At 37.7% G+C, this 23619-nt stretch overlaps 1 protein-coding gene across 2 annotated transcripts; it reads right to left on the reverse strand.

Moving 5' to 3' along the window:
- Nucleotides 1-15: 15 nt before the first annotated feature.
- On the reverse strand, nucleotides 16-22056 carry pgfb (placental growth factor b). 2 transcript variants are annotated; one of them, XM_026285486.1, is made up of 7 exons: nucleotides 21533-22054; nucleotides 3953-3989; nucleotides 2864-3060; nucleotides 2577-2656; nucleotides 2355-2384; nucleotides 2209-2271; nucleotides 16-1084 (listed from the first exon to the last, which is right to left on the reverse strand). In XM_026285486.1, exons 1-7 carry the CDS (start codon nucleotides 21647-21649, stop codon nucleotides 1063-1065), a joined length of 546 nt encoding a protein of 181 aa, XP_026141271.1. In that variant the 5' UTR covers nucleotides 21650-22054; the 3' UTR covers nucleotides 16-1062. The 2 variants fall into 2 exon arrangements, with proteins under 2 accessions (XP_026141271.1, XP_026141272.1); XM_026285487.1 differs by lacking the exon at nucleotides 16-1084 and having other exon boundaries at nucleotides 2239-2271; nucleotides 2581-2656; nucleotides 21533-22056.
- Between the last annotated feature and the right edge of the window lie 1563 nt (nucleotides 22057-23619).

A 23619-nucleotide genomic window follows, 5' to 3' on the forward strand; every position in this document is an offset into this window, starting at 1 on the left:
CAGGCCAAATGTTTCACAAAATAATTTTTAATAATAATCAGAAATAACAAACAATAGTCAATCTATTACGAAAGGTACTCTTAAAGTTGTATAATATTAATAACATACAACATTTTATACATTGGGAATTAAATAGCCCTTTGGTGAAAACTATTTTATTTATATTTAGGGCCAGCAGCATAGATAATAACGCTTCTTTGGTTTAATTCCAACACTTTATAGACCTGAGTCTAAAGTGAGGAAAATTCAGTCATTTTCACTGATAAAACAATACAAAGCACCGACATTCACTCATATCATAATGAACGTCTGTCTCGGTTCCTGTTGACTGGCCCTTTCAGAGAAAAGTCTTTGTCCTAACACAGTGCACACTTTTATCTTTGCAAAGTGGAAATATTAGAGCTGAACCGGAAATATCTATTTTATTATCACCACTAGAGGTCAGTATGACAATTTAACAATGAAGTCGATTGCTAACACACAGAACCTCAACAGAAAATACTATGTATTCACTCTTCTAAGATGGTTTTAACATTAGTTAATTGCAATATAGTCAGTAACACAGAGTCTAAAGAGATGACATTTGGCATTTTGTTCTGTGCTTCCTTCTAGATTTATGAAGAAACACACGATGGCTTTGCTAATGTACTGATTAATGGAATATACCAGTTTTACTTCAGTGGGTTTTAATAAATAAAAGGGGAAGGCTTGGCAGCTGAACCACAACTACCACTACTATTACTTTATTACTTTCACTACTACTATTATAAAACAATAAAATAGTAATATTATAATAATATAAGTCCCTAGGATTTTAGATTTTCGGTTTGGTCTTCAGTTGTTTTTCTTCTGTAGAGAGCTGCACGACAGGAGTTTCCTGTATAGATGACTGGAAGGCCCCCCTGTGTGCTGACAGAAGCCCCATCACCATAACAACTCTGCTTTGGGGATGGTGGGGTGCAGAGCAGAGGCAGTATCCATAAGTGAATGATGATGACGGTGAGGGTCGCACAGAAGGGGGCAGATGCGTGCGATTGGCTGGCATCACGGGCGAGACAGCGTTTACCTACGGGGAGGCTGACAGCTGTAAGAGAGCACAAATTAATACAAGCGTGTCGTTTATGCTCTGAGAACAATGCACTCTTTGTACTCTGTGTCCTTTAAGTACATAAAAAAACCCTGCTCTTATCAAAATGTCACTGAAATGTTGAGACTTAATCACAGCTTTGTTTCAGAGGGACGAGGTAGGTTATATATGAACTAACTAACTAATATATTAATATGACTTAGTTCTTCTTAACTCAATAGTGGGCATCATTATGCTTCTAATGGGGCCTCAAGATCACTTAAATAATTTAAAATATAAGTCAAAACAAACATTAGGATTATAGCACAAATGACTAAAGATATAGTAACAATTTTACCCTTTTATCTTAGTTTCTTAAAGTTTCTTAAAGTTTTTTCCACCAGTTTTTTGGAAGTCATCTAAATTAATAAAAAAAATATAAAACTATTTTTAAACATTTTATGCATATACTCTCTTTTTCAAACTATTAATACAATATTTTAAAACTATTTTTAAACATTTAATGCATATACTTTCTTTTTCGAACTATGCTAAGCTAATATTTTATTACGTGTTGTGAGCTGTTTACATTGCTCTGGACATGAGGGCCTTAAAAAAGAACAAGGACATTTTTCAGGGTCAGGTCAAGTAGAGGTACATTTTTACTAAAAAACAAACAAAACAAAAAACAACAAACAAATCGGTAATACATTAATTTAGCGACCAATTCTCACTATTAACTAGTTGCTTATTAGCATGCATATTACTAGCATATCGGCTGTTAATAGTGCTTATCATTTAAGCATATATTCTTCATGACCATATTCTACATCCTGACCTACATAATAACTAACTTTTAAACTACCTATTAAGAAGTAATTAGGCATTTATTTGAGCAAAAGTCATATTTAATTACTAGTGAGAACTGGACCTTTAAATAAAGTGTGACCAAAAAATTTATCAAATGCGGTAGATGCTAAAACAAATGTATTTAGATTTCATTCTGTACAGGAAATCTTTGTAAAAAATGAGTTCAGTCTTCTTAAAAATACACTGTTACTTAATTTCTGAGTGTACTTATCTATGCTTATAAGGGTTAGCTTAGCAACATGCTAATGTAAAACCATCAATGTTTAACTTACGTGTCACAATCTTTTACTCTCTTTTTCTCCTTTCTTTTTCTCCCTCTGTTTCTGGGTTTCAATCTGCAACAAAATAGAGCATTATTTTTTAATTTCAGTTTGTTTGTCTACTAAAGTGTAACTGCGTCAGAGTAGTCACTTGTTACCTGTCTTGTTTCTTTGTCGGTTTTCTTAGTCTTGCATCACAATGAAAGAGAAAAGCGGAGAGATCATTACGAACTTGATCGAAATTTTAAACTCAACATTTATGTACAATATTCATATCTACAATATCAATACAAAGCTGTGTCACAATGCAACTTGTGAAATATGCAGATTGCAGATTGCAAAACGTGTGGTTGCATGAACAGAATTGATCTCTTCCTTACCTACATTCACAGGCTTTGTGCTCCACAAAGGTCATCTCCACATATTCCTGGCCCTGCTCCGCTGGCTTAATCTTTAATAACTGCAAAAAGTCATAATCTTAATATCTATATCAACCTTGTGCCCGACACAGACAAAACAAGTCTTCTATTACTTTAGTAAAAAAAAACAACAAAAGCAACAGTCGCTATATAAAAGCATGCACTATTTTTAAAATTACTGGTACCATGTTTTTTGCTACTTTTGAGACAGTAAATACAGTTGGCCTTGACGAAAGAAAAATCCGTACTTGCATGGTGGAGTAAGATGTAAGTGTAGGGTGACACTCCAGATTCTCATCTCCACAGCAACCAGCGCAGCGGACCAATGGCACGCAGGCGGGGCTGAAGATGTGCTCCACCTCCCCAGGGTACTCCTGAACCACTTCCACTAGCTTCTCTATGGTGCGACAGAAGCTTTTCCCCCAGACCTCTTGAAACAGCATCACTGCAACACAGCAAGAGAAATACAAGACAATGACCTTTACAAGCGTGCATGAATATGCAAGAAGAAATTACTGATCATTTGGAAGCAATCACTGAGCAAACTATGAACTGATTAGTGAGTGGGAGATCTATCTATCTATCAAAATACTAGTAACTCAATTTAGAAGAGATTACTATATCTATTTGCCACATGATCCACATTCTGCCACAGTTAACAATAATTCTGTCATGACAAATCTTTAGAGTTTAACATGGTAATATACTTGGCAATTTTAATGTGTTTGGTCTTGGTGGAATAGATCTGCTACAAGGCTGCTGCTGCGGCAGAACAAGTACTGAGACTTGCTGCTGCCAAACATCCACAACATGCAGCTGTGAGCATGTAAGAATTTATAACATACATGAAATCACCCTGATCTACACAGGTGGAGCTGGGGGAGGTGGGGGGTTTCTGAAGCTGAGCAGCAGTCTCATTGGCTGCTGATGTAAAAGAAACCAATCAGCTGTGGCATGTGAATAATCATGTGATTATATCAGACTGGGTTAGAGTCGATCGGGCCTGTGCCATCCAGAGTGTCATGACAGAAACATGTATTAATGTGCCTCACTACACTTATTAGTTCTCATTAGAATCATACCTGTAGTTACTAAAAGTCCAAACCTCATAATCAAAATATCTTTGTTCTTATTTCGCAAGGCAAATGTATACATAGCAATATAACAAGAAAGAAAAAATTTAAAACAGAGAAAATTATATATATAAAACGGATGTTTATTGTGTCGTAGTTGCTCTAAACTTTGCAAACACAGTGATGTATATAAGACTATGTTAACTATATGCTGACTATGTATAAGATTATAGTATGTTTTACGTCATGAGGTCATTTTCTTACCTTTAGCGCTGTTGTTTACGTTTACTAAGGAAGAACTCTGCAAAAAAGAGTGTAAAAAGAGACAGATTATGATATAGTCTCAATAAAAGTATAAACAAAGGCAACAATAATATAAATATTAGTAGTAGTAGTATTATTAATAATAAGCCTAATTATTATTTGAATAAATAATAAGACAATAAAAAAACAGCAGGAAATTGACAACAGAAGGTTGGTGATACATGAGTACAAGTGATATCTTCAACCAAGAACATTATATAGTTAAATTTGACCTAATTTAAACAAATTAATGATATTTAAGTAAATGCATACATACACTTGTTTAGATACATAGACATTACACATTTTACATAATTATTTCTGACGTCTGGAGAACAAATTCCCTAAAACTGTTTAATTTTAATAGACTCTTAAAGAGGTGTTTCCCAACATTTTGTGTGTGTGTGTGTGTGTGTGTGTCTTCCCACAGTCCCATCAAACAGTCCCACATTTTTTTGTCATCAAAAAGGATCCTGCATCACTTTTTCAACAACCAAGTATCCCTGGTTTGGGAATCACTGACTTAAACAGGGCCTTTAAGCAACAGCACTCACTGGAGGCAAGAAACAATAATGCATGGTTCCTGTGCTGTTATAGGACATCTACTCTGTGAAAATCTCTCTTTCATGTGCGCCAGGACAAGAATCTGAGCCCTATCATATTCCTGTTTGTGTGTGTCTGTTCAAGTTCAAAATCTCCTTCCTGTAGTATTACATGAGCTATTTTCCCATTGTCAATCTCCCTCTGTGGTTATTTAAAAAATGTAGAAATCCGTGTGGTTTTAAATCAGTGCCTTAAGGGAAACTGCATTCAAAACTTTTGGATGGGAGATAGATACATCCACCAAACTCTCCAATACTATCCATCCAGAGGAAATATAAAACAGTGTTTGTTAATTAAATGAATCAAATAAATCTTTAAACCTTTGCTTTCCAAGATATTATGTTATATTGTATTGCACTATATTACAGATAATGCTACAGGCTCTTCGCAGAACTTTGTAGTAAATAAATTATAGCCTATATAAATGAGAAAAACTGGGGTCATGATTAGGCAATAAATAATCTGGGCTCGTCTCCATTTCCACTCTCCATCTTTACAGCCCCTTTCATACATCAAACCCATTAAATAACTGAAAAAATGACCATATATCTAAATACACCACATATGCTGTATACACAATCAATAGTGTTCTTGTGTTTTACTATTGAGAATTTAAAGGCCTAGGTAAAAACCTTAAAAACCATAAAAGATTAGTTTGTGAAAGTGGAAGGGAAATGCTGCAGGGTCAATGTGTTGCAATTTTCATTCTGAAAAGAGGGAATTTACTGAGACATTTTCAGTAAAGAGAAAGTACTTCCATTAACCCCATGCTATATAGCTCACACTGGCAGTGCAGAACTTTCACTTCTTGTTCCCTATTGAAAAAAAACTTTGACAAGGCTATGGGCCCATTCATTTAAAACACACATGACACAGTTATAAAAGTTGAGCTTCCATTAACTTGAGTGTGTGTTTTGGACAGACACAAAAGCAACGGTCAAACACGTCTATTATTGGAATGAAACATGTATTTTATAATTAATATTTCTCTTGACTGCACCATATATAATGAATAATGTTAATAATGATCAATGTTTTTCACTGAGCTTGTCACTGTGCATTCTAAAATTTTCTGCATAGGCAGCATATAGTCTTAAATATGCTTATAAAGCATAATAATTTTGCTGTGACTTTGGATTATGCCATCGCGGTAGGCCTATTCACAGGAGGTTTCTACACTGCAGGCACTTGGCATCTCCATGCTCCTTTGGTCATGAACAGAAGAGCAAGGTTCTCAGAAATTTGGCACATCATCTCAGCTATGTGAGGGACCTCACGTAGCACCTCTTTGTCCCTGTGTGTGTAACCAGATGGACTGTGTGAAAGTTAAATCCTCCTGAAGCTTCTATACGGGTCATAAATACTGAATAGGAATGTTGAGGGAACCTCCCTAATGTCACCAGCAGGAACTTCTGTAAACAAGATCAGGGCTTAAAGGTGCCGTGTGCGATTTTGAAAGCATTAGCTATGTTATGTCGGGCCACTCAGACTAATACTATCAAAGAAAGAAGCAAGTTAAAATCAATTTCAATCTTGTTTTTCTTTCACAATGCTAAAGAACACTACAGATTGTAATGTTCGATGTTCGCTGATTACTATTTACTCTTCTATTGTATTATATTTATTGTGATTTTTCACTAGTCATTTTAACTTGTCACCATTATTGTGATAAGTGTTGACATTCATCTGTGTCTAATATTTTATTGGCTCCTCAGTCTTTCCGGATTATTTTGTTGAGTCCACGATGTTAGTGCCTAAGGCTAATGCTTAAACTACAGACAGGACAGACTGCCCTGGAAAACACTGAGATGTAGAAAGCTCTATCTTCCTATATTACAAATATCTATCTATCTATCTATCTATCTATCTATCTATCTATCTATCTATCTATCTATCTATCTAGGACTCTGAGTTCATACTGAACTTTAGGGTCTCCTACATCTCAAAACATCAGGTTTAATAACCTCCAGTGGTGCAGTCTGAAGGATGCAAGGCAGGAAGTTTCAAGCAAAATAGGAAAGCAAACAAAATGGTAACCAAACATTTCTGCAGACTTGTGGCTCCTCTTAAAAATGTGGATTATGATAGAAACTCAGTGCATTACACATGCAAATAGGAAAACATGAGAGGTTGTTTGGGGAAAACGTGCTGGCTCCAGTGATGGTGAAATATATGTTGAAATACTAGTGGTTGTGATTTGCTCGGTTACTGACACTGCAAACCATGTCAAGCACTTGTTAAATAATTTGATTCTGGAATGGTTAAGAAAGTCATTTTTTTTTTTGTTAAAATGCAGTGACAACTATAGATAAGCAATCAGTTCAATTTAAAGAGCTGAGCTGTAACCCAGGTCAGTATGTCTACGAGAAAGACCTGTCTCTTAAATAATAATCCACAGTGACCTGAAGTCATGCAGAAAGAGTATCCTTCCATCCTGTCTTTTCCAATTGATCCAGCAGTGTGGGAGAGGGCTGGCCTGCTTCAACAGGAAGAGTCTGAGTAAACTGAAAAAGAGACTTCAAGCAGACATAAAGTCTATGGGAACTTTTACTTCAACATCACAAATTAGAATTTCATTTTATAAAATTGGTGCCAGACTGCTCGCCTTTATTGGCAATACTAAGTGAGACAGTGTGGATCACTGGAACATTTCATTGACGCGTAATAACCACGAGCTCCTTTATATTTAATAATGAGAACAGAATCCTGTGATCATGGTTTCATGCAGGCTGTTGCTTGAGGTTACATTAATTCAAACGTCTGTGAGCACACAATAAAAGACACATTCAAAAAAACATTACATTCTCCAGAAGAATTTCTGCTATTTCCACAAATAACTAGGCTACCCAACGAATAGTGCTTCTTTACTGGCCCAGTGCAAATCTGTCAGATCGCAGCCTCGCATTACATATTTTCTCCAACAGAAACATTTCACATTCAATTGCTATCCAGCTTTTGCAACACATTTGGGAGTTACATAATACAAAATGTACAAAATGATCCGATTTAGAGGAAATTTTGTTCTTGATTTTTTTGTTTTATTTTTAAACTTGCAGATCCGTTCTAATATCCTAGCTAATATATTATTAATGCTATTAATATTATGGTACTTTATTGAAATTATTAAAGCAATACTCATAATCTCCCTGCCTACCCATGGTAAAATCATTATAATGCACAAAATTCAAGTCACTGCTTTTGAATAAATCAGGAACTATGATACGATAAAGGATATTATAATGTTCAATAAGCATTTTTTAATTATTGATAACTGAAATGAGAATGTATTGTGCAAAGGAATTCTTCATTATCAACAACGAAGTGCTCAGATTATTCTAATTCAGATTCAGGGCAACACGAACAATATTTTCTTGGTTAAAAACATCTCCACATAAACTCCCTTGAAATTAGTCGACCATGGATAATTGTGCTCCTTATTACAGTAAGCCCTGTTGTGGCTATGTAAATGGGAGCAAATTGCCTCCAGATGAGAGATTAAAGCCTACAGAGTGGATGACAGTCCCCTGGGTGCCACTGAAGGAAGGACAGATCCATTTTTTCCTGATTGTGATTGCACCTCGTCCCTTGGGCCATAACCAGGCCTGTACAGGAAAGAGCCAAGGTCCTGTCACCACAACAACTCATGCTGAGACGTCTGGAAGCATATGCATGTTAATTAATGCATGTGCAGATGAAGGGATATATGGTGAGGAGTAGGGGCTGCAGCATAAGTGTTTTGTAGATCATCCATATTGTAGAAGTTCCTCAGTTCATAAAACTATCCTATAGAAAATTCAAGCTAACAAGCCTTTCCATATAAAATATTTTCTACATGAGTTAAATTAATGCACTTTATTAATTAATGTACAAAATCTTGTGATACTTGCACTGATACAAGTTAACAAGCTAGTCATTTCCATAATTTTTATATATTTACAGTAGGGAAGTCAGTGGAGACCATCAAATGTTTGGTTACACACACTTTTAAAAATGTATTTTGTGTTCAGCAGAAGAAAAATATATAGAGGTTTCGATTAACTTGAGGTAAATGATGACCATTTAAATTTTGGGGTGAACTATCCTTTTAAATGCTCCCTCATGCCTAAATTCAATTTGGCGGGAAACCTTTGGGAAGTGTCGCTGTGTGCATGTTGACTCATGTTTCCTGTTGGTTTTACTGACACAAAAAGGTGATGCCTGTGGAGATGAGTGGACATGTTTGTTGTAGTACATAAGTGGAGTGTCCATTTGTACCAGCTGGAAAGGACAATAATATTTGCACACAGTTTAGATGAATTTTAACACTAGAAACATTACTCTGTGATCATGAACAGGTGTGGTTAGGGTTAGGAACACTTCGTACTCATCACATAATCTGAAGTGAGCAGGATCAGTTAACAGTGGCGGCTCAGGTGTTTACTTTGCCACCAAGTCTGTCAATGGAGCTTGAATAAATAGCTGCCACTCCACATTATGGAGGCAGAGGAAAGCCGAGCAGACACAGATGGTCGGCTTCAAGTATTATTTGGCTGTAAGTGTTGACGGAGAGGAAGCACCTGCACTGAATGTTGTCCTGAGCCTCAGTGCACATAACATACACTCGTGCTGTGCTCCTGTCACTCTTTCTTGCCCCTCTTCCCTTATAGTTTTTTTCTCGACTTGTTTCTTCAGCTTTTTTCTCTGTGTTTTTTTTTTTGCCCTATTATCTTGAATTTTTAGGGCATTACTGCATTTATGGAGTTGTTGCTCTGCGCTTTATTTTTTAACTCGTTTTAAGTTAACGCGTTAATGGTGGGGTAAGTGATTTTTGGAAGTCAATTCTGATATTTCAAATCACCAAAACAAACACCCCCCAAAAGGGTCTCACGCCTATTTTGATAGCTCCGCCCCACCGATAAGTACACAACCAAGGCAAGATTATGGCAGAATCTGCTGTATTAAACATATTATCTACTTTTCAGTCACACTTTGCGAGTGTCACAGTGTCTGGTCTTTGTTTCCCTGGGTGTCCACTAGTGGTCTAACTTCCCCATAGTCACCCTACTGCAGGCACTACATTTCCCACAAGCCTTTGTCCCATTCATCACTGTTAATGGCACACCCGTTAATTGGACACAGCTGTCTCCACTTTCATCGTTTGCACCTATCCATATATACCAGCCTGTCTCTATATGTTTCATGGAGTCCTTGTTTTCTGTCACCCGGCTTTCTCTTGTTCCCTTGTGTTTGTCGTTTCTTGTTTTTGGACTGTTTTTGTTGTTATGACCTCTTGCCTGTTTTTTGGATGTGATTTTGGATACCCCATTAAATACTGCAAATGGATCTCTAGTTTCCTGTGCGCATTCGTTACAGAAGGACTCCATCATGCCCAGATCCAGCAGTGTGGGATTTCGTATCCGTTCCCCAGCCAGCATGGAGGAGCGGAGGGGGAGGTTCCGAAACCTAATCACCCTCCGTCAAGAGGGGAGTGAGGTGGATGGTTTGGGAGCAGTTATTCTGGACCATGGCGGTAGGAATGGGGTACAATGATAAGGCACTTTATCATTGACAAAGACCTTTTTAACGCATGCCTGGATAACACTGTGCCTGAGTGGGAGATGAAGGAGCTGGAGATCCTGGATTTTTGGGGGTTCACCATGTACCTACAACATCAGTCTCAGTGGGATACCCCAGCCACACCTGTCTCTCCAGCTGTGATGGCCAACTCTAGACCTGTGTCTGCGGACAGGAGGATCGCCAGCCCAGCACCACAGCACAAGATGGCCGCCAGCTCAGCGCCACAACACCAGGTGACTGCCAGGCCAGAGCCACTGCCCAAGATGGCAGCCACAGGTGACCGTCCAGAGTTAAGTCAGGTCCCCACTGACCAGGTCCCCATGAGTCGAGTCAGGTCCCCGTTGGCCCTCCAGAGTCGAGTCAGGTCCCCGTTGACCCTCCAGAGTCGAGTCAACTCCCCGTTGACCCTCCAGAGTTGAGTCAAGTCACTGTTAACACTCATGAGTCAGGTCAAATCACCATTAACACTCATGAGTCAAACAAAACCACAGTTAGACCTCATGAGTCAAGTCAAGTCACCAATGATCTTCATGGGCAAGGTCAAGTCACCAGTGTTCTTCATGGACAAGGTCAAGTCACCAGTGTTCTTCATGGGCAAGGTCAAGTCACCATTAATTCTCATGAGTCAAGCCCAAAGTTATACCTCATGAGTCAAGTGAAGTCATCGTTGATCTTCCTGAGTCAAGTGAAGTCACCGTTGATCTTCCTGAACGAAGTCAAGCCAAAGTTGATCTTCCTGAACCCAGTCAAATCACCACGGATCTACCAGAGCCTCTTCATGTCTCTGCTGAACTACCAGAGCCTCTTCACGTCTCAGCTGAACTACCAGAGCCTCATCACGTCTCAGCCGAACTTCCTGAGCGCTCGTCCTATCCTGTCATGGCCATGGAGGACATCCAGGAACTCACCGCCTGCCCTGTCTTGGCCATGGAGGCCATCCAGGAACTCACCGCCTGCCCTGTCATGTTCATGGAGACCATCTACCATCTCATCAGGGCCGAGGAGGCCACCCTTAACCTGTTCATGTTCACTATTTCAGGCTTACCCAACCAGACTTGCTCTCCTGTGCCATCGATCCCACTGTGGATGTCTTCTGCGCCGCCCTGGTGGGTTTCTGTCTTGACCACACGGCTGTGGTGGTCTTCTGCGTCGCCCTGGTGGGCTTCTGTCTCGACCGCACGGCTCTGATGGTCTTCTGTGCCTCCCTGGTGGGCTTCGGTCTTGACTGCACAGCTGTGGGGGTTCTCTGCACTGCCCTGGTGGGTGTCAGTCCCGTCTGCTCGGCTGTGGTGGGCTCCTGTTCCATCTGCGCCATCCCACTGGACTCCCGTTCCACCTGCTCCAACCTGGATTCCTTTCCTGTCAGCTCTGACCTAGCCCCCTGAACTTTCCGTTCCCTCCTGGCCTCTTTGTTTTGTTGTTGTTGTTTTTTTGTTTTTTTCACTACCGGTATTCTGTTTCCTACTGCAGGTACTACAATTCCCAAAAGCCTTTGTCCCATTCATCACTGTTAATTGCACACCTGTTAATTGCACTCAACTGTCTCCACTTTCATCGTTTGCACCTGTCCATATATACCAGCCTGTCGCTATCTGTTTCATGGAGTCCTTGTTTTCCGTCACCCGGCTTTCTCGTGTTCCCTTGTGTTTTCCTTGTTTCTTGTTTTTGGACTGTTTTTGTTGTTATGACCAACAAAATGTATTATGTTATGACCAGTTAAATTTATATTATGCAATTCTGAGAAAATAAAGTCAGAATTCTGAGATGTAAACTCACAATTGTGAGTAAACAAGTCAGATTTATGAGATAAAAATTACCAGTTCAGTGGTGGAATCAGGCTTCCATAGATCACAAGGATGCCCTTGGGTTTGGAAACTTGGGATACTACAATTTTCATTGAATTCTCTGCTCTGGTCTATGGCACTGCCTTTATTACACAAATAAATCTGCATATTTCAAACAGATTGCTCAAAGTTTCTATCAAGATTGCTTATTGATTTACTTCTGGTTCAAGAATCTCTAGCCCAATTATGTGTCTGCCCTCAATGTGGATTTTATTTTTTTATTTTTTTTTTGGGGGGGGGGGGGGGTCTTGGTGACATCACAAGTGTGCTTAGGTGGAGCACTGTCAACAACATCTTCTGACATAAGATCAGATGACCGAAATATCCAACAAAGCAATGATCCTCAGTTTTAAGAACAGACATAGGAAGTTCACTCTACCAGGAAGTTGGAATCTGTGATTTAACACAAAAACTTCAAAAATATTCCAGCCCCACTGTCCTGTCCATATGGACTAAGATCACACAAACATGTAGAACCAAAATATAAAGTTACATGTAGGGAGAGAGACAATGTACATGATACAATGAGGAAGGAAATGAAAGATGGCATGTCGCATGACCGCCCGAAAAGAAAATTTATTAACACTCAGAGGAAAGACTATGGAAGTGCACACTGCAGCTGACACCGGAGACAGGAAGGTAAAAAAGACAGGAAATTAAGAAAATAGAATGGCTGCAAAACTAGTAAAGAACGAATGAAGCTGCACATTCAGTAAAGCAATCAAAGAATCTACAGTATCATGAGGTAACTGTGGATGTATTTAACAGCATGACCCAGATGTTCAGCCCATCACTCAAACTAACTACAAAGCTATTAGGCCTAGAAAGAAATATCAGAGCTTACTCAATAAACACTCTGGGACAATAAGAGGTTTCAGACTTTTTAAGAGTCTGAAATACCTCTTAACTTTGTTTAGTGGTTCTCAAACTTTTTAGCACCACTTTTGATCAAAGTAGGTGTAGGCAATGGAGAAATTTTAGACAAAGTCAGGAAACAAATGAAGGTTATAAAAACCTTGTGGGAACATTGTTTTGAAATGTTTCTAAAAGATTGAAATGTCCCGTTTTCTTGTTGTGGTTTTGATGTTATAACCCAAAATATGTTATTTGAATTCTGAATGTTAGAACATTTTCTCTTAGCGTTATTAGTACATTAATCAAATACAAATAACATCATAAGGACGTTTTGAATGTTGATCTCAGAATCAAGTAAAAATATAATCATGGGAAATTCCCAAGAATGTTGTTCTAAGAATGTTTTCTCTTAACATTGTGTGAATGCATATCCAATATTAATAAAGTTATAAGAACGAAAACAATAATACTTTGTCCTATTTTTATAACTGTTAAAAAAAATGTTGATGAGTGAAAGTTGTGAGAATCTTTCCTGTTAGCTGAAAGTTTCTGGCAAAATATCAGAACATGTTGCACTTTAAAGGGTCGGTCATGAACTGAGAAATATAAATTTTCTTGATCTTTAGACATATAAGCAGTCTTTGTACTATAAAAACTAAAAATCTTTTGTTAAAAACAACTTATATTGAAGCCAATTTTCCAAAACGACAGCTTGTGGAATGTACCACTATGATGTAATAGTGTCTAAACAGATCCTACGCAGAAAAAGATCAATGCCTGCTTCTACATCACTGCCTGTTTAGCCCCGCCCACCGATTCACACATGAAGTGTAAATTACAAGATAGGGCTGAAAAAATGCAGGGCTGCACAGAAGATAAATGATAAAGTTGTTTACATTTTTTTTAAAAGAGTAGTTAAAATTTGTTTACAAACAAGGCACAATTATGTCTCACATTTAACAAAAACCCCCCAATTCACTCTCAACAAATTAGAATATGGTGAAATATCAATCAGCTAATCAACTCAAAACACCTGCAAACGTTTCCTGAGCCTACAAAATAGTCTCTCAGTTTGGTTCACTAGGAAGGATACACAATCATGGGGAAGACTGCTGATCTGACAGTTGTCCAGAGGACAATCATGGACACTCTTTTCAAGGAGGGTAAGCCACAAACATTCACTGCCAAAGAAGCTTGCTGTTCACAGAGTGCTGTATCCAAGCATGTTAACAGAAAGTTGAGTGGAAGGCAAAAGTGTGGAAGAAAAAGATGCTCAACTAACCGAGAGAACTGCAGCCTTATGAGGATTGTCAAGCAAAATCGATTCAAGAATTGAGTGAACTTCACAAGGAATGGAGTGAGGCTGGGGTCAAGGGCACGTCCTGATTTTGCCAAGTTCGATGTGTTCCTAGGTCAACATATTTTGTTGACCCTGGAACAACATTTTACTCCAAAAATATATTCTTAACCATATCCCTACACCTAAACCTAACCTTAACCATGAGTAATCCCTAAAATCAGAGGAAATGATAGATGAATGACACTGATGTACAAGCACCAAACACTGATTTTAAGTGTAAACTTCACAAAATCTATAAACTGGTTCTAAAAATCTGATTGGTTAATCACAATGTTGTTCCAGGGTCAACAACGATGTTGTCCCAGGAACATGTCTCACTTGGTAAAATCAGGTTCTGCGGGGTCAAGGCATCAAGAGCCACCACATGCAGTCGTGTAAAGGAATTTGGTTTACAGTTGTCATATTCCTCTTGTTAAGCCACTCCTGAACCACAGACCAGAGGGGTCTTACCTGGGCTAAGGAGAAGAAGAACTGGACTGTTGCCCAGTGGTCCAAAGTCCTCTTTTAAGATGAGAGCAAGTTTTGTATTTCATTTGGAAACCAAGGTCCTAGAGTCTGGAGGAAGGGTGGAGAAGCTCATAGCCCAAGTTGTTTGAAGTCCAGTGTTAAGTTTCCACAGTCTGTGATGATGCGGGGTGCAATGTCATCTGCTGGTGTTGGTCTGTTGTGTTTTTTTGAAAACCAAAGTCACTGCACCCGTTTACACAGACATTTTGAAGCACTTCATGCTTCCTTCTGCTGATCAGCTTTTTGAAGATGCTGATTTCATTTTCCAGCATTGGTTAAATGACCATGGTGTTGGTGTGCTTGACTGGCCAGAAAACTCACCAGATCTGAACCCCAGAGAGAATCTATGGAGTATTGTCAAGAGCAAGATGAGAAACAAGAGACCAAACAATGCAGATGAGCTGAAGGCCACTGTCAAAGAAACCTGAGCAGTGCCACAAACTGATCACCTCCATGCCACGCTGAATTGGGCAGTAATTAAAGCAAAACGAGCTCTTACCAAGTACTGAGTACATGTACAGTAAATGAACATATATTCCAGAAGGCCAATATTTTTTTTATTGGTCTTATGAAGTATTCTAATTTGTTGAGAGCGTGAATTGGTGGGTTTTTGTTAAATCTGAGCCAAAATAATCACAATTAAAAAAAAACAAAGACTTAAACTACTTCAGTCTGTGTGCATTGAATTTTTTTTAATACACAAGTTTCACAGTTTGAGAATTTCTGAAATAAACTTTTCCATGACATTATAATTTATTGAGATGCACTTGTAGTTTTTTGTAGCACCTGTAGCACCAGTACAGTAAAACAGTCATTTTGTAAAATATAATTACGGTTTTAAATAACGGTCTAATTTATTGCTGTGATGGCAACACTGCATTTTCAGCATTCATTCTTCAAATCTTCAGTGCCATTCTAATTTGGGATTCAAGAAATTATCACTTAAACACACACACAACAAAACAATGACCCCCAAATGTTTAAATGGTATATGGAAGTGTCTGTAAGGATATGTATTCTAATAAAAATCTGAAAAAAATTAGAAAATAAGAATATATATTGTACATTTTTATTGTTGTCTCATGTATAACTTAGAATGCATTATTTATGATGCCCGTCACATTCCATTATATATTACACCTAACAATCAGGTATGCTTAATTTAGTTAACACTTTTTACAATTCCACTAGTTCAACATGACTAGGCACCTTGAAAGTCATGCTAGTAGCTCATATATCAAATCCGTTGGGTAACTAGCCTAGAATTTACCACTAAACCATACCACAGACATAAAAGCTCAACCAACAATTGACTTTTCGGTTACCAGATATTTCTCTTTTACCACTAAGTCAGACCACCCACATAAACCAAATTAAAAAGTTGCCATTTTTATGTCAAATATAAATGGTGTTAAAAAAAAAGGTAAGGTTGCCCTTTAAACCTCAGCTTCCATTATAGACACATCATCACAGGTGACACATAAGCTTATGCTGAGGACAGCACATACAACAATGACATATGAAAGGATTTTTCCCAGTGCCTGACTCAACATATTTCTGGAACGCTCCACCCGACACGAGAGGGCAGGAGAAGACATTTATAAATGGTCTTCACAAACACATGGATAATATTTACTTTCTTATTCTGTTTGCTTTATCCAGAGGTGGCTAACAGTGGCAGAGCAGATGAGACAGAAGGGACAGGTGAGACAGACAGCTCAAAGGAGACATCCCTACCTTGAGAAGAAAAAAAGAAATGCATTGGAGGGAGCTCTCATTATTTAGCAAGACTCTGTCCTAGTCCATTGGGATCTGCATTTCATTCCACCCAAGGGCAGAAGGTGATCGAAATGCATTGCATTGCACCAGTTAGTACTAGGTGGCCATTCTGAACAGCAACGGGTTTAATAGAAATTCAGTATCAGTGCCAAAATAGCTTCAGCTGTCACTAAATGGTTGGTCTTATCCAAACGAGACAGCATCTGCATGTGTGCATTGGTTAATTAAAATTCACAAACTGAAGACTAATGCTTTGTATTATTTCACTGGAAGAGTGCAACTGAAATACTGGAATAAGAGTATGTCTTTTTAGGTGCATCGAACGATATTAGAACTTTTCCATCAACTAAGCTTGCACATAAGTAAACCATTTAAAGAGTATTTCATGCTCAATCCACTGAATTTAAAATATGCAGTCTTCTTCATGGAGCTTTTTAAAACTATAATGAAAAGCATCTGTGCATTTTGGCACTAGGTTGTCTCCATATAATTATGTAAAGTGGAAAAAAGTGCTAAATTCAATAGCACTCATTTGACTGGCCACAAAGTTTTTGTGTTCTGTTAACAAACCTCAGCATTTGAGAGGGCTATATCTATTATTGTGCATGTTCAGTAAAATTTTCCTCAAGATATGGGTGTAATAATATATAATGAAATAATAATAAAAATAATTATAGGCCTGCTTATAATACTTAAAGAGCTAGTTCACCCAAAAATAAAAATGTGATGTTTATCTGCTTACCCCCAGGGCATCCAAGATGTAGGTGACTTTATTTCTTCAGTAGAACACAAACTGAGATTTTTAAGTCAAACTGTTGCAGTCTATCAGTCTTATAATGTAAGTGGATGGGAATCACAGCTAAAAAAAGATAAAGATAAAAATCACATTTTTATTTTTGGGGTGAACTATCCCTTTAATGCAGCCAAAATAAAATAATATTGGCTGCATCTGAAATGGCATGCTTCCCAGCCATATAGCAGGCGAGATTTGTATCTGGAAAGAGTAACATGTCTGAATGCTCATAAAACAGCAGTCAAAAAGTACCCAGGTGACCTATTACTTCTTAAAGATTCTGAAGTGCACATCTAGTGGTTGCATTACTATCCACGGACCCTGGGAGAAAAATGGCAGTAAATGACAACGTGGTGAATAGAGTACGTTGAGAAAAAATGTATTCTACACACATGCATACTATATAAAACATACTTCTATATTATTTTTCTTCAAAAGAAGTACCTATTCAGAGAGTATGCAGTGTAAATAATCCAGCACCATTAACTATCTATGTTAGTGTTTCTGAACCATGTTCCAGTTTTCATGTCTCCTTTCTTTGGCACACCCCTTTGAGATCTTGGAGCAGAGATGGTCTTATTATTGGGACATACCAAAGTCTGCGTCTCTACCATTGGAGAAAGTGTAACATTCATGTGTACCTTGATGACCAATCACATTACAGCTCTGATCTCAGTAGGTTTTTGTCAGAATTGTGTGGCAGTTAATAACTGTTTGCCGATAGCACTGAAATGAATAACTAGTGCCGTAAACTGAATCCTAGCTGTTGCAAAATTATCCTTCTATTAAACACAGCATTTTTTTTCTGTGAAAGTCTGATAGCAAACATGCTGAAGATGAGCCAAAAGACTGTTGATTCATTAAATGATACGCTTTTGTCTCACAAAAGCAGTTTATTCAGCAAAATGAAGTCTCTCCTTCAGTAGCTATGTTTCCATCCCCATTTTTATGTGCATTTTGAAGTATCGCACCAGAAATAAGTAATGAAAATGCCAAATGTAAAAAAGAAAAAAAGTTTTAAGGCCCGCTTAAGGTGGCATTTGATTTGTGTGAAAAAAGGTTAATGCGAATAACGACAGATTGAAACGCATTTTGCGAATACATTTCGCCATGCATCAAAAAAAGTCATGTGACTTTGCACTATGGGACGACACATCCTGACTAACCAGTGGACGGATCTCGATGCACAGCGTCAGAAATATTGTTATAGTCATTCTTAAATGCCTGAGCAAAATCTATAGTCAAAGTATTCCTGTATAATTGCTTTCCAAAAACTCTCTTCCATGACTGCGTTCCCAAACAGCAGCATCCACCTCCGAAGCAATGGCCGCATTTTTCGCTTGCTCACTCTGAGTCGCAAGTAATAATATGAGATTTATTATTAAACTCTTTTAGTAGGCTTTTCCTACTTTTCTCAATGATATTTTGTGTCAGATTATTGGGAAGTGACTATTTTCCTTTCTCTTTGACCCATTGGATGGAAACGGTGCTTATTCTCAAATGTTTTGTGATATCCCAGTGTTGTGCATAAGTTAAATTCGCAACTTTGGATGGCTATTGACATCCTTTTAAACAGCTCTGCTTTGAGTCTACTGATCTAATGAGGTGAATCAGATGTTTGATTTTCAAAACATATAAAACGTGATCTAGGTGAAACTCCAAAACAGTAGATGGCAGTATTGCACCTTAATACTGGTTGCTACTCATCATAAAATTGAGGGGGGAAATTTTTCTGTTACTGCTGAACAAAATCATGTCAGAGGAGAAAAAAGAAAAAAAACTTTTTTTTGGATTCCACAAAAATGACACACACACCAGTCTGCAGAAAGTGTCAATCAACAGTACATTTTTATACACTTCTGTACAGTTTTGGTTAGAAACTCTCTCTTCACCTCCCCACATTGTATTTTAAGTATGCATCATTGGCCAGAAAATCTAAAAAAAAAAAAAAAAAAAAATTCTAAATAAATTTAAAGGTGAATTTAACTTTTTTTTTTTTTTTTTTATCAAAAAATGTAATTGATTTCCAGATATTATATTGTTTTTGTGGAAGTATTGTTATTGTAAATTATTTTGTCAATGATAACTGTGTAGTGCTCTACCAGCACCCCTTGTTGCAAGCCTGAGATTGTGACATATTTTAATTGCAGAATGACACATTATGTAATGCAACAATGAATAAAATTTAATTTGCGTAGTTACAACTTACATATTTATTTGTAATCCCGTGTAATACCCATACTGAAGAGGTTCATTTTAACCTGTGTCACACAAACATTGAAGTTTCCATGATAGATTATACTCAAGTTTAAAGAAAACATCTGTGAGCCGATTATCCAACTTTGGAAATGATGCAGCAACTCCCTCCCTACACAAGTGATCATTACAAAATTGTTTCATACTGATCCCCCTGAAATAGAGAACAGGAGATTCAAAGAAGGAACAGGAGATTAACACATTGCATAAAAGCAATGTGAATGTCCAAAAAAAAAAAAAAAACTTCAATCAAGGTTCGCTATAACATTTATACCTTTTGTCAAGAACGTTAACGTTAATTTTACATTAATTTTACGTTAATTTTAACAATAAGAAATGGATGTTACTTTGTTGAGCATAAGATTCCCATTCATATTAACAGAGGAAGTGTTTAATTGAACCTTTTCTTTACAATAATCAGTAGCATCAGTAACAGCTGGTGTTTGCCAGCTTCCTGCAACTCCTGAAAGAAAATAAATCAAAGTTTTGCCGCAAGCACAGAGACAAGGAGACAGACCCTCTCTGACTCACCCACACCTGGTATAGGGCCAGTGATATGATAATATGTGCAATTTGGGGTAAATCATTTGTGGGGTCCGGAAGAAGTGTGTGGTTTTTGGTTTTACTAAGCCCGATAAACCTTGTTCTGACCTGCCAGTATAGGATTAATATTGAATGCCAACATACAATTTACACTCTTTTTCCTTTTCTCTTTTAATTGTATTTTACATTGTTCAGCACTTTAGATAACTTTGCTTTATTTAAATGTACTATATAAATAAAATGTACTTAATTTTAATGTTCATCGATGCTCTTTTTAAGCTTTAAATCTGCAGCAAGCCACTATCTTCGCAACTTTTTTCTTGGATGTGAGGTTTTATATTCAGATGACAGATAATGTGAGTGATTAAAATGTCAAGCTTGAGGTCGCCTCCACAAATGAACTGTTGTGGTCTATAACAATGTTTGGCCACACCTATTAACAGGTGCATGTGACACATCACAGCCCATTTGTGAACACAATGAAATATCTTTTTTTAAAGAATGCTGCTTTTTTCTGTTATGGAGGAATAGATAAGAATAATGAGGTGGACTCTCCTGCCAACATTTCTCTTTAACGTTCAACCTTGCCATCTCATATAATTTGAAGTGCAACATTTTATCTTGAGTTTTGGGACAGTTGTCTTCTTATTCAACATTTTGACATTTCAAAATGAATAGTCTGAAGGGATATAGACAGTAATTTCTGTTTATATCTTAAAAGCACATGCTTGTTATGTCTGAGCCTGACTTCGACTAATACTGCCTAATTGGTCTCTCGTTATCTTTGACAACAGTAGAAGGCTAAAAACATAATCTGTCTGTCTGATAATTTTGGCATTCATTCATCATTAGTGAGTAAGGAGAACACGTCCTGTCGGCTACAGGGCGATGCAGTTCGTCACGTTCCGTTTCATGACTCAACGCTTTCTCTTCCAGCACTTCAAAAAGGGATCAAGTTATAGAGAGTGTTATAAAAACAGCTGTCTGGAGGCTTTACTGGAAGCCGTGTCAAAAGTAAACTGACTCCATTCATTAAGCCACTTCTGACCGTCAGCTGCACGTAGACACGTTCGAATCCCCCTCATTATATTTAAATTAAGGATCTCTGATATGAACACGTAAGCCGCTTTCACATTTTTTACATTCACACTGGACGCAACAGGTCTCTAAACACGGTTTTCTTCCACTTTTACTTTTAATTTGACACGGTTATTTAAAATATGAGCTACCGCATAAGTAACCAACGAAATTAAAAAACGCGTCTTTATGAGAACTCCGTCCCATTCAGGAGATAAAACTATAAGGCTATAGGATCGAGTCTCCTCGTTCAGTGAATTAAATAGCGTTCTCGTTTTGTGGCATACCATCACTCGCTTGAAGCGCATGTGGTGTGGGCTATAATTTATGCAGGTTAAGTGTAAAAAAAGGACGGGCCATATGCTCACCTGTACAGGTAAAATGTTCAACTGGAGCGCAGCAACTATTTGTAACAGTGCCGTCAAATAACCCATCTCGACCGCCAGAGCAAGTCTGACCGTGGAAAGATCCAAACAGTAGTCCATCCAAATGGTAATGCCAATATGGAAATGTCACCATAAATTCCACAAAACGGTTCTAGGTGGCCAGCTCGCGCAGTAAAGTGTGCGTCGCTTTCTCAAAGAAACCAAATCAAACGAAACGAGATGTTTTCTTTTTGGTTTCATAAAATATCAGTGCTGATACGTCACTTAATTGCATCCAATCTAGATCTACCTCGGAATACCACCGGTTTAATGTTTAAAATAGGTCCTTTATGAAGTAAACAGTGTTTAAAATTATAGCTTGCGGGTTTTAATCGTCCTCACGCGCCACTGGAGAGCCAGCGTCTGTTTGCTAGTGCAAGACTCCTGCTCGCGCATTTCCCAAACTCAGTGGCACACTTCCATACGAGCGCCCTGACTACCTTTCAACAAGTTGATCATTTAGCCTAAATCTCCTCCTCCTGAAGCCTTGCTCATATTCATACTGTCCTCCCACTGCCCTCCCCTCCGTGAACTCACATCTCACACTTTATTCACTTTTGTCACTAATTATGAGTAGAGCCACGTAAAAGTAGAGGAAACTGGTAGTTCTATTGGTGTAATGTGATATAGCCTATTTAGATGGATTCACTAATGAATAAGATTTTCTTTATAATTAACAATAAAACCACTAATGATATATAAGTTATTGCTTTGAATGCATAAATGAGATCTTTACAATACGATTTCATTTGTTAGCAGCAGTTAATGCATCAACACATACGTACAAGGGAGCTAAATACTTCACAGCACTTATTAACCTTTTGTTCATGAAAATGTCAACGTTCATGTTCACAGTGCATTTACTAATGTCAACAGATCTTAAAAATGTTTTAGTAAATGTTGAGATTCACATGATTTAAGATTAGTAAATTGTATATGTTAACTGCAGTATATTTAAGTTGTAAGGCAAAGTGTTACCCAGAAAACACACGAAGGAAGCAACTCTTTTTGTTCAAAACAAGTAGGCTAACTCTTCTAAATTTTGAGAAAGTAATGCATAAATTGTGATAATGTTGTCAGAATTATTGTATATTGTATAATTATTTATTAGTTAATAATATTCAGGATATTCAGATTCAGATTATATTTTGCTAACTGATTAGAGATTACCTGCAGAATATCTTTTTTAAATGGCAGAAGAGGGCATTTTCAGTTGTTAATGTTAATTATTAATATTGTTGTTGTTATGAAATAAAGTTATCTTATTAGCTGCTGCATTTTCAGTAATGTACATTTATGTATAACTGTTTTTATATTGTACATTTTTACAGGAATGAAATGTGCACCCTCAGTGTTTGAAAAAAAAAATGCATTTCCCATTTCATTCTCCCATATTCATGCTGATACTTTCATGCTACAGGTTTTGCAATTGTTATCATGTCATAAAACAACACCCACACTTTAAAGTATGCGTGTTGATGCTGGTCCATTCAGATATGGTTTATGTGGTCAAAAAAAATTTTATTTTGAGCAAAGCTGTACAGGGTCCACAGTCGCTCAGACCAGAAAAAGCACAAGCTCAGAATAGACACCATGAGAAACAAACAAAGACTTTCTCTGAGTACACTGTATTATTATAAAGTAGCCTACCAGTAGTGAAGCACACTCATAAGAAGACATGTGAGACGCTATTATTGCAATAAATCAGTGACGCATGGAGATGTACTGTACTGTTCCATGCATATTTATCGTAAGTGAGTGGTTTAGGACTGTATGGGCTGCTGATACTTTCCTACAGCGTTTATATACAAGTATGGGGTGTTTGCAGTAGCGCTGGAATGCACAGGCTAAAGATTCTTCAGTTTCACTGCATTCTTCACACCATGTTGACTGACAGGGCCTCTGTGTGCTATTGTAAAGAGCACACTTTGCTAGATGGTGTCAGCAAACACCCCTCCATTCTCACAGCACTTGCTCTTGGGCGCCAACCAAATGGAAGAAGTCAGCCTGGAAAAAGGCTTTATAACGAA

Source organism: Carassius auratus, chromosome 17, assembly GCF_003368295.1.
Source record: "Carassius auratus strain Wakin chromosome 17, ASM336829v1, whole genome shotgun sequence".
NCBI lineage: Eukaryota > Metazoa > Chordata > Actinopteri > Cypriniformes > Cyprinidae > Carassius > Carassius auratus.

Coding starts and splice junctions, on each gene's coding strand:
- pgfb (XM_026285486.1), bottom strand. CDS start 21,649: ATGGACTACTGTTTGGATCTTTCCACGGTCAGACTTGCTCTGGCGGTC. Junction 3,061..3,952: donor CGTAAACAACAGCGCTAAAG/GTAAGAAAATGA, acceptor GCTGTGTTGCAG/TGATGCTGTTTCAAGAGGTC. Junction 2,657..2,863: donor CATCTTACTCCACCATGCAA/GTACGGATTTTT, acceptor GACTTTTTGCAG/TTATTAAAGATTAAGCCAGC.